This window comes from Anser cygnoides, chromosome 1 (assembly GCF_040182565.1).
Source record: "Anser cygnoides isolate HZ-2024a breed goose chromosome 1, Taihu_goose_T2T_genome, whole genome shotgun sequence".
In the NCBI taxonomy this organism is placed as follows: Eukaryota; Metazoa; Chordata; class Aves; order Anseriformes; family Anatidae; genus Anser; species Anser cygnoides.
In genome coordinates, this window is record NC_089873.1 from 158,586,986 (window position 1) to 158,599,367 (window position 12,382).

Sequence of the window (12,382 nt, forward strand, 5' to 3'; positions counted from 1 at the left end):
TACTTCCAGTAAATAATGCATGGAATTTCAGAAATGTGTGCACCAAGAAAAGTTATAGCTTTATCTCTAGAAGTAAAAAGAACAAATTCTTTAGGGAAAAAAAAATAATAAAAAACATCTTTTTATTCTTTTCTCATAAATTGTCTAACCCACTGACATCCACTGGAATGGAGATGAAACTAGTCAATGCAGTTACTGGGTTGCAATGCCATTATGTACACTGGGTTCCAGGTACTAGTATGCATGTCACAGTAATAAATCTGATCATTAATCTGTTGAGAAGACTGAGATTTTCCTTGGATACTTATGGTTGTGCAATTATCATGGCCATATGTGACAGTAATAAAGAAAGCTTTGCTCTTCCAAAAAGTTTTAAGGGACAAAGAATGAATTAAAATTTTTAAAAAATGTCATAATAGAACTAACTTCTCAGACTGCTACTAAGAACACAGTCATAAGCCACATGTTGTTCACTCCAGAAACTTGGGAATTTGTGATAGGAAGATGTAAGTGTATTTAAATTCACACTAAGGAACCTATAATGTAATCATTTCATTTCTGTATAAATTGTTTTTCAAAAGTTCCCAGCTATATATCTAATAGTTCCTGTTGCCTTCTGAGTCTTAAAGGAGAAATGTTAACAGGGTCTGTGACTGACCCTGCACAATAAGTGATTTGAACTGTATCTTATATGATTGAATATAGCAAACACTTCAGAAAGTACTGTACACTAAGCAAACCACAATCATTTTTGTTCTGTTTTTTCCAATACTTATTTAAACTAGATGTACTTTTTAATCCATCAAAGTCTACAAGCCCTTGTTATAAAAATAAAACAAAATACAGCAAAGCAAAACAAAACAAAACAACCTTCCCAAGCAGATATGACTGTGAAATAATAAGATAGAAAGTTGTGATGGTTTTACCTCGCTGGGCAGCTGAACTCCACCAAAACTGCTTTCTCACTCCCCCTCCTTAGAAGAAGAGGGGAAAAAGAAAGTATGCTGGAAAGAAAAACAAATAAATAAATGAACAAAAACCTCATGGGTTGAGATAAATATAATTTAATTAAAGGGAAAAGGAAGAGGGGAAAAAACAAAACAAAACAAAACAAACTAACTAAACCAAACCAACCAAAAACAAACAAACAAACAAAAAGGTTGGATGGAAGCACAGAGAGAGAGAGAGAGAAGAAATTACTCTCTAATTCCCATCAAAGAGCAATGTTCAGCCATGTCCCAGGAAGCAGGGCCTCAATAGCGATTGTTTGGAAGAATGGAAATGGTCATAACAAGAGCCCCCCCTCTCCTTCCCCTTTCCCACATTTTATTGCTGAGTGTGACATCATGGCATGGAATATACTTTTGGTTGGTTTAGGTCAGCTGCCCTGGTGATGCCCACCCCCAGCCTACAGGTTCTTGGGGGGTGGAGGGTTGGAGGGAGTCCTGATGCTGTGCCAGCACTGCTCAGCTGCAAACACAACACTGGTGTGACACCAATGCCGTTCTAGCTACAAGTGCAGAGCACAACACTGTATGGGCAGGGAAAGTTAACTCCATCCCAGCCAGACCCCGTACAAGAGTCTTAGTGAACTGTAAGTTGACCTTTATTTACACTACTAGAAAAACAATTTTCTTTGAGAAATTCTGCAGTCTGACTAATTAAGTGCCCAATTAGATCCACTGGGAACTTTGCTTACTTTTGCTTTCAAAGAATCAAACACATTTAAAGAGACTTCTTCCTTCTTGAAAGTCATATTATGGAAAAAAAAAAAATAAAAGAGAAACAGTGTAGAAAAGTAGCTGAATAATATTTCCTCTAGACAGTATCAAGTCCAAGATAAAATAACAGAAATTCTACGGTTAAGAAATATTGCTCTTAACACTCAGTTGTATTATTGGCATAGCTGATAGTTTACAATACACGGTTGTTCTTTGCTCTTAAAAATAAGTGAGTTCCCTTTAAATAATGATGTCTACTGATTTAATTCCATTATGTACTGGTTCCTGGTAAAGGACCACCTATTAAGTTAACAGAGGAATTACGTGCAATGAACTGGAGAAGAATTACATAGAAAATAAGAATCTTTAAAATGAAAACCTAAAATAGGAAGCTAAGCAAGGCTTAGCAGAATATATGCAAAATCATTTTGATTTTCACTGAAAAATATAAATTGGTAAAATACAAAAAATTACAGATGAAACTTCATTAGTGTATCTAGTCATGGGTTAGTTTACATAAAAATCTAGATGTTAATCATAGTAAGATTTTTGAGACTAAAGTAAGCAGTCAAAACTGAGGGCATGTATGTATGAGCCAAATTAATTTTGAGGGATGTAAATTTATTGTTCTTTGATATGTTTGAGATATATTTAAATAGTTGGAATGTCCCAGATTTAAAAATTCAATTACTTAACTTACTAAAGGAGGAAAGACCTAATTGTAGATTGTACAGCACATTATTTTTTCTGTTTGCTGTACTGATTGTACTATTTAGTGTGTGGAATTAAAACATTTTGAAAGATTAACAGCCTGAACCTCTTTCATCAGGCAGAACTGTCCGAAAATAAGCATGTGCACAATGTATAAAGTATTTAGAACTTGTTTAAATTGAATTCTTTCCAAAAAGTTACAAATATGAATTTTTATAAATATATACTTCATAAAGCATTGTACAATTATCATCTCACATCAGATGCAATAAGAGTCCTTCTTCATCCTTCCTCAGTATATATCAATAGTAATCACAGAATGCACAGACATATGGTCACATGCCATTAGAAGGAATTCTGTGTTACACATTTGGTTTCACTGGAAACTTTTTCAGTGATATGTAAGATTACTTTGATTACAACCTCAGTGAAAAACAATAATCTTTCTGATCGTTTGTTTTTCAGAATGAGAAGAGTAATTGCTTCTGGAATATTATTTCACACACTGTAAGCATAATATTAAGGTAAATACTTTCCTTCTGACAAAGAACTTCTAATCAATCCACCTATTTATTTATTTATTTTTATTTTATTTTTTAGCAAAAGAAGACTGGGGCCATAATATACAAATCTTTTCTTTGATTTACTATTTTTACAGAAAACAAGGTTTACAGAATCTTTGAGGATGTGTCCATGCAAATAAATAAAAGCTTCCCCTTTGAGAAGAGGGAGTGAGAGAGTGGCTGTGGTGGACCTTGGCTGCCCACCCACGTAAAATCACTACAATAACCCATCAGAAAAACTCAATATACCAAATAAGCAGAAATATACAACAGGCAGCAAAACGGTCTAGGATTTAGGGAAGCCAAAGTAAGCAAGATTCTCTGGCAGCCGCCCAACCCAGAATAGCTGCTGATTACTAAAATATGTTGAAGATCTGCCCACAAATCAATTTGGTCACCAATCAATGAAAAACACACAGATATGACAGAGACTTGTCCATTGTCTTTTGTGTTGCACAGACCACAGGGCAGACCACTTGGACCATGTGAGAGTGTGAGTGAATTAAATCTCTGAGAAAATTAATGCAAAAAATCAATTTATTTACACAATTTGTAGGGAAACAGGTCATCTTCCTCTGCTAGAAGACCTTGATTCAAGTCAAAAGACTTTGATTTTGACTGTACTAATTTAACTAATTTAACCATAATTCCTCTGTGATTTACCTTAACATATTTGAAGACTGTTACTACAGCATTCTCCAGGCTTTTATTCTCCAACTCTGCAGCTCAAATATTTTCATTTTTTTTCTCATAGGACATGTTTTCCAGAGCTTGTTGCTTCCTTTTGTGCAATATTAAATACATCCATAACTTGTCTGGCCTATGCCCATTCCTAAAATCTCACCACATTTGCCTTAGAATGGTGCATGATCAGACAAGCTACCTGAATGACTGGTCTCAGAAGATAGTGGCTGATGGGTCATTCTCTACCTGAAGGCCAATAACAAGTGTAGTGCTGCAGAGACCTTGCTTTGAGCAGGAGATTCAACTATAGATCCATTCCAGTCTGAGTTATCCTCTGTTTCTTTGGCTCAGTGCTCGAAGAAAAAAATTAGAAAGGAAGAAGGAAAGAGGTAAAAACTCTTACATGCCTTTGTGGTTTATATGTCACAACAGATAAACTGTTCCTTCACAATGTTGTAATAAATGTAGGCAAACGTTTATTCAGCAACCCATAATAACTCTGAGGTCCTTTTCTGCAGAACCTGTTTTTTCCTATTTTGCATCTGTATCACAGTTTGTTCCCTCCTAAGTATAATCCTTTCTTTTGACTTAGTTATATTTTACTTACTCATATTACTACAATGAATCTTTATTATTATTATTAATTATTATTATTAATATTATTATATAAATATATAACAATAACAATAATAACTTTATTATTATTATTATTATTATTATTATTATTATTATTATTATTATTATTATTATTATTATTATTATTATTATTTTATCTTATCTTCCAAACTATTTGCAGACCTAGAGTTTCATAACATCTGAAAGTTTAACAAAAATCTTTTTTATTCTGCTGTCATGAGTGAAAAATGCTACCAAGCCTTGGATATACTTCTGTGATACCACACAATAAATGTTTTTTCAGTCTGATAATAAGCCACAGTTAATTCTTTCCTACAATATTTTTCCAACAGTTTTTAGCCATGTTGCAATTGTTTAATCTGGACAGTATTTCTTTTGACTGTTTATAAAACTGTCATGTGATACCTTCCAAACCTTTCTAAAACACAGTTATAACAACACTATAAAAATATAACAACAAAAATAAAGATGTAACAACACTACTCTCCCTTCATCTACACCTTTTATTAAAATGTAATGGATGTTTAGTTGAAGGCCTCTGTTTGCTTCCCATAATGTTGCCAATTACACAGTAACAGAGTTCAGTATTTCTGGAAATTCACGTTTCCTGAAGGTGTTTAATAGAACTTAAATTTCACGACTATTTGATAATGTAAAAATTAAATGAAAGTGTCTGACTCTTTGAATTAAAAGCAATTTAGCAGTATGGAGTGCTGAAACCAGTTTAATTCGCTTCATATATTCAGTTTCTGCTTGCAACTAACTGGATTTTTCTCTATAAAATACTTTCAATTTAACATTATATTGTGTGAATCTATGCTGAGATGTAATTCAAAATAACTCATGCTTTTGCTATATTGTGTGCTTTTCTCTGTAGTGAAAAAGTTTGGTTTTGCAGAATACTGAGGGTAATTTGCATTGACACTAGGTTGATATTAACATCCTAAGGACAAATTACCATTTATATTAAAGACACTCTATGGAAAGCAAAAATACGAAAGGCAGACTTCCCATAAACTCATTTCACTTCATCATCTTGGCCCTCCAAAGGCCCAGGCCCTCCAAAGGCCCTCCAAAAACTTCCTTCTATTACAGTAAATTGTGAATTATTTTATCCTGCAGTACAATGTCATATTCTATCAATGATATGATCCTATGTATCATTTTTTTCCAGCTACATTAATATTCCTGAAGGTTCAAAGACATCGCGTCATAACACTTGATGTTCATTTACACCATTAGTTTCAGTGACATTTTGTGCTGAAAAGCAGCTAGAAGGAAGAGTAGAAGTATGCTTTCTGTCTTTTACTTAATTATTCACACAACACTGCAGGTAATATCAGTAAGAACATAAAAAGGGAAGCCAGTTGCAACTCATAGCAAAATTTTGCTGAAACAAATTCATACTCTTTAAAGAAGAAGAACAAAAAAGATACTGGAAAGCTAGGTATTCAGTATAAGAGCCGTGGGTAAACTGCATCATCATTGATGCAGCTGTGCTTCAGAGACACTTTTCTATGTTTTTTTTTTTTTCTTTTTCATTCTTTCTTTATAGAAATGTGAATTTAATGCTTTCAAAAAGACTTTATGAGCAAGACCACCACCATAGAAAGAACGGAATGAAGAAGATGCAGTTGTGGCTGGTGATATCCTACCCTGTGTGATAACACAGGACTTCCCAGATTTGGTATGGGGACTAGACTTTTCAGTAATGGAAAAAAAGTGAGAAGCCTCACCCTAGCATAAGATTTTTTTAGAGTAATGCTAGGGGTACAAAATGCTGCTGGTACAAATACCAAAAATAATGGCTTGTTTGGGGAGAATGTTAAAAAATATGGAAAGAAGAGTTTAATTTTTCTTCCTGTTTTCTATCTGTTTCTATTTTAGAGTTGGCAAACATAGAACTACAAGGGTTTTTTTGTGTGTTTTTTTGTTTGTTTGGTTGGTTTTTGTTTGTTTGTTTTTTGATTCAAAGAGCGTAAATGCTTCTGTGTTCGGTTCCTGCTAAATAAAAGTGAGCCTACAAGTAAGGAAAAATATGTTCTTTTCAAATTATTTTCAATGAATGGATATGTTATGCTCTGCTAGAGAGAGAATCATAGAATCATAGAACCCTGAGTTGGAAAGGACCCATAAGGATCTTCAAGTCCAACTCCTGGCTCCACACAGGTCTACCCAACAATTCAGACTATATGACTAAGAGCACAGTCCATATGCTTCTTAAATTACAACAGGCTTGGTGCCGTGACTACGTCCCTGGGGAGCCTGTTCCAGTTGCAACAACCCTCTCAGTGAAGAACCTCTTCTTGACATGCAGCCACATCCTCCCCTGTCGCAGCTTGACACCATTCCCTCAGGTCCTATCACTGGTCACTAAAGGAACAGATTGGTGCATGCCCCTCCACTCCCCTTCATGAGGAAGCTGTAGACCACGATAAGGTCACCCCTCAGCCTCCTCTTTTCCAGGCTGAACAGCCGCTCCTCATACGTCTTCCCCTTTAGGCCCTTTACCATCTTAGTAGCCCTAGGTTGAGAGGTTAATGCTTGTCCCGGGGAGTGCAGTCTCACAGTGCAGGAAACATGAATCTGAACAGAGTGGGTAACAAGGGCACAGGTACCTGTCAGAGTGCATTTTTTCTGGTATCTGTGGGCATTTTTCATTTTGCAGCTCATAGAATGACAGAATATCCTGAATAGGAACGGACCTACAAGGATCATCGAGTCCAACTCCTGACTCCTCACAGGAACACCCAAAACCCAGATGATTTGTCTGAGAGCATCATCCAAACACTTCTGGAACTCCAACAGTCTTGGTGCTGTGACCACTTCCCTGAGGAACCTGTTCCAGTGCCCAACCAATCTCTCAGTGAAGTACCCTTTCCTCAGTATTCACAAATCGCAGGGTGCTGATGCCCATAGAAATTCAGTTAATGATGGGTGTTATTAAAAATCTCACTGGTAGAGACAATGATATACTCAATAAACAAAGGGAGAGTTACCATTAAAACTCTGTTCTCATTTAAAGTAAAACAAGAGAAAGAAAAACAAACAAAGAGCTAGAGATACAAATCTATTTTGTACTGTTCAGTTTCCTTATTAACAAGAAAAAAAAAAAAAGAGAATGCTGTCATATTATCTTTGTTAGGACCAGCTGCAGCAGATGTAAGAATTTGATAGAGTAACTTGGAGATAATCAGTCAGGACCATTAAAACATTTCTGTATTTCTGATGCACTGGAAACCCTCTTAAATCTGTGTCAAGACCTTAAACCAGATCCATCCACCCAGTGGTCAGGCCCTTCCATGCATTTCTTTCTGTAGGAGCCTCATTCACCTTTAAAGTTCACCAGCAGATGCAGACCTGAGATCTCTTTAATATCTTCTTGCCCCATACCACAGGGAAAGCAAGTTTCATGGTAGAAAAACACTAATGTTGTGACACTATGTAGCATCATACAGAGCTTTCAGTAACTGCTTTTAAGTTCAGGCTTGAGTTTTCAGAGTCAGCTAGTGCAATACACTTCTGTCCAGGCAACATTTAAAGACAGAGCATTAGCTGGTCCACCGTATACCTCAATGTCCTTATCAAAAGGTAGTTGACTCACAGATGATGTGAAACTGACCCAAAAGTTAAGTTTGATTTGAGCTTAAGTAAATCACAGAATCACAGAATTGTAGGGTTTGAAAGGAACCTCAGGAGATCATCGGGTCCAACCTCCCTGCCAAAGCAGGTTCCCTAGAGCAAATTGCCAGGTAGGCATTCAGGCGGGTCTTGAATATCTCCAGAGAAGGAGACTCCACAACCTCCCTGGGCAGCCTATTCCAGTGCTCTGTCAACCTCACTCTGAAGATGTTCTTTCACATATTGGTGCAGAACTTCCTGTGATCCATTTTGTGGTCATTACCCCTTGTTCTGTCCCCACAAACCACTAAAAAGAGGTTGGCCATACCCCTTTGTCTCCCACACTTCAGGTATTTGTAAACATTAATAAGATCCCTCTCAGTCTTCTTTTCTCAAGGCTGAACAGACCCTGGTCTCTTATCTTTTCCTCACAAGGGAGATGCTCCGTGCACCGTATCATCTTTGCAGCTCTCCGACGGACTCTTTTCCTGGAGATCCCTGGTGTTTTTTTGCACTGGGGAGCCCAGAACTGGACACAGTATTCCAGGTGAGGCCTGACCAGGGCAGAGAAGAGGGGAAGGATCACCTCCCTTGACCTGCTGGCCACGCTCCTTTTAATCACAGTATCACAGTATCACAGATTTCTAGGTTGGAAGAGACCTCAAGATCATCGAGTCCAACCTCCGACCTAACACTAAGTACTCCACTAAACCATATCGCTAAGCTCTACATCTAAACGTCTTTTAAAGACCTCCAGGGATGGTGACTCCACCACCTCCCTGGGCAGCCCGTTCCAATGCTTAATAACCCTTTCGGTAAAGAAGTACTTCCTAACATCCAACCTAAAACTCCCCTGTCGCAACTTTCGCCCATTCCCCCTCGTCCTGTCACCAGGCAGGTAGGAGAACAGACCAACCCCCACCTCTTTACAGCCTCCTTTAAGGTAACTGTAGAGAGCGATAAGGTCGCCCCTGAGCCTCCTCTTCTCCAGGCTGAACAAGCCCAGCTCCCTCAGCCGCTCCTCGTAAGACTTGTTCTCCAGACCCCTCACCAGCTTGGTCGCCCTTCTTTGGACTCGCTCGAGCACGTCCATGTCCTTCCTGTAGCGAGGGGCCCAAAACTGAACACAGTACTCGAGGTGCGGCCTCACCAGAGCCGAGTACAGGGGCACAATCACTTCCCTAGACCTGCTGGCCACACTGCTTCTTATGCACGCCAGAATGCTGTTGGCCTTCTTTGGCCACCAGGGCACACTGCTGGCTCATGGCCAACCTGTCATCCACCACAATCCCCAGGTCCTTCTTGGCAGAGCTCCTCTCCAGCAGGTAATATGATAGGTAAAGCTAATATGATATCATAAACATCCTCCAAGAATACAATAAAAAATAAGCATTTATTGAATATTTTTCTGGAATGGAATATCGAAATATTTTTCCTGGATGCCAGTTAAAGAAGGGAGAAATACATGCAGATCTGACTCTTTTTCCATTAGTCACTGGATAAAATGCTAATATTGCAATGGAAGCAGGAATGTCTACTCATAGTAGCTTTTTGTCCTTACATATAAATAGACTAATCCCAGACTTCTCCATCTGTTTCTCTGAGTCATTTTTCTCTGTGCATTCTTATACAGCTTCAGTAGACAAATAGTAGAAAATTAAGAGAACATGTCTTTTTAACCTCCATAACTGGAAGAGGAAATGGCCTGGACTCCTGGACTCCTGGACTCATCCCTCCAGGTTAGTATATAAAGGGGCTTCTACTAATGCTTTTAACACCCTGCCATCACCCACTAAAAGGCAGGTTATTTAGAAGAGCCCTCAGTTCACTTTCAGCTGAATAGAAGGTGTATACTTAAGTATGAACTGTGAACATAATCAGACACACAAGGAAGCATCCACAGATGGCACATTATGTAATTTTCATGAATCAGCCCATAGCTCCATCTCGATTTCTGCTACAATCAGTGGTTCATCGGTTTAGTCTGAGATTACTAATTCTAGAAGACAAAAGGTGTGTGAGTTGAATCCCTTATTACTGTCACAGAGTAAACCCTTCTTTGTGAAGCTCACACTAAATATTTAATGCTTTAACCTGACAGTTAAACTTGATTGAGATTGTTTCTTTTTTCCATTTTTATAATGTCTCTTTGAAAATCTGGATTGTTTTTAACTTCTGTTTAAAGACATGTTTAACATGGTTGGCATGTACACAAAACACAGATACAAATGTAGAAATACAGCTGTATCCCGTTACCCCTGGACCCCTCTGCCCTTCAAGACTGACTCTCGAGGGACCCTCCTGAACACAGTGTCCTGAACAGTTCAAAGTCTGCTTCTGGAAGTGCAAGGTAGCAGTTTGACTGACAGCCCCCCTGACTTCACCAGGAAAAGAGAACTCTACCATGTCATGGTCACTCCGCCCAAGACAACTCCCTACCACTACATCTCCCACCAGTCCTTCCCTGTTCGTGAACAGCAGGTCTAGTAGGGCACCCCCGCTGGTAGGCTCACTAACCAGCTGAGTAAGGAAGCTGTCTTCCATGCACTCCAGGAACCTCCTAGACTGCTTCCTCAGGGCTGTGTTGTGTTTCCAGCATATGTCTGGGAAGTTAAAGTCGCCCATGAGAACAAGTGCTGGCGATTGCACAACTTCCACCAGCTGTTCGTAGTGAGTGTAAGTCTCATTCCTAGTTCAATTTAAAAAATAGATGTCACCCCCTTATAGGCAGGTGTGGCAGAAAGATGCCAAATGGGTAGTCTCCAGTGTGACTGACACTCAGGATACTGTGCGACAAAGGTTTGAATCTTGCTCCCAATTATATAATAAGTTTATGGGAGCAAGATTCCATAAGCTTATTACATAATAAGCACAGAGTGACTCCAGAAAAGTTCACAGCTGTCTCTATTTAGCTGAATCAGGTTATATTTACTGAGACCTAAGCCAGCATTATTACACTGCTAGTTTTTCTTCTACTCCACTAGAATTTTCAGCTTTTTTCACACTTCTTTCAAAATCATAGAATATTTTTGAGATAACAGAGAACAATGTGGGTCAACACTGTCTAAGGAATTAATACTTGTTCCCAAAAAATAAGTCCAACTCCTAAGAGGATGTGCTTGGCATTTTGAAATTATTAGTTATTCCTCCATTGATTTTGTGGGTTTCATTTCCAGGTTAACAGAACTATTAAAGATCTGTTAAGTCAAATTTTATAAAATTATTAATTTAATCTGGGATCACTAAACTTAGGTATTGTAAAAGTGAGACCATAGATATATTTTGGAAGCTGAGACTTTCCTTCAGTGATGTACAGGTTTTGCTCTAGGAAATTGTTCAGAATGTTAAGAGCTTTACCCTTGATGTTTCAGGAAAGTCTGAGTCCTGGTTTTGGTTGGGATATAGTTAATTTTCTTCCAAGTAGCTGGTATGGTTCTGTGTTTTGGATTTAGGATGAGTATAGTGCTGATAATACACAGATATTTTAGTTGTTGTTGAGCATTGCTTACACAAAGCCAAGGACTTTTCAGCTTCTCATGCTGCCCTGCTAGGGAGGAGGCTGGGGCTGCACAAGAAGCTGGGAGATGTTATAGCGAGGACAGCTGGCCCAGACTGATCAAAGAAATATCCCATAACATATGATATCATTCTGAACAATAAACTGGGGTGGTTGGCTGGGGTGTGGAGGCACTGCTCAAGGACAGGTTGGTCATTGGTCAGTGGGTGGTGAGCAATCATATTGTGCATCACTTGCTTTCTATATTCTTTTATGATGTTTATTATTATTATTGTCCTTTCATTTTCTGTCCTATTAAACTGTCTTTATCTCAACCTATGAGATTTATTTTTTTTTCTGATTCTTTCCCTCATTCTACTGTAAGGTTGGGGGGGACTGAGCAAACAGATGTAGTACTTAGCTGCCTGCTGGTTTAAACCACAACAGTCTGCTTACATATTTTTAATAAAAAAATGATCATTTGGAAAATATGATATCCCTGATACTCGTATTTATCATTTAACAGTCAAATTGCATCTGAAATGGGTTACAAAGAACTTTAACCTGTCTACCCAAGTTATTTAAAAATTATATATTTTGCTCAAATTATTCTTAAAAAAAAAATAATAAAAAAATTTTTCTCTATTCCTGTGTCTAGTCCACTGAAAAATGCCTATTTTAAACTAAACCTTGAAGCTATTACTCAAGATTCAGATCAATTAATTTCAAAGCCAGTGCAAAGTTTATTTCATCACTGTGAGATAAAAATGGGTTTTGTTGTCCCAACATGAAGGCAAAATAAATTTTTTTTCTCCTCTTCTTGGAAGCAAAGCACAAATCTATGGCAGCAGAGAAGGCATAGAGTTGAAGGGGGTGAGCAATGGTGAAGGATGCCTGAATGGAATCAGGCAGATTTCTAGAGGTGTTTGACCAGGCTAGAAAGCTGCTGT

General features: G+C 38.0%; 1 protein-coding gene across 3 annotated transcripts in view; it reads right to left on the minus strand.

The window, feature by feature from the left end:
* Positions 1 to 12,382, minus strand: part of GPC5 (glypican 5) — a 770,806-nt gene that overhangs the window by 37,508 nt on the left and 720,916 nt on the right. Inside the window, exon 8 of one of the 3 annotated variants that reach the window (XM_066986959.1) lies at positions 927 to 1,004. The exons of the other annotated variants lie outside the window; for them this stretch is intronic. Coding sequence (XP_066843060.1) covers positions 976 to 1,004 — 29 coding nt within the window. The 3' untranslated portion in view covers positions 927 to 975. The remainder of the gene's footprint in view (positions 1 to 926; positions 1,005 to 12,382) is intronic. 3 annotated transcript variants of the gene reach the window in all.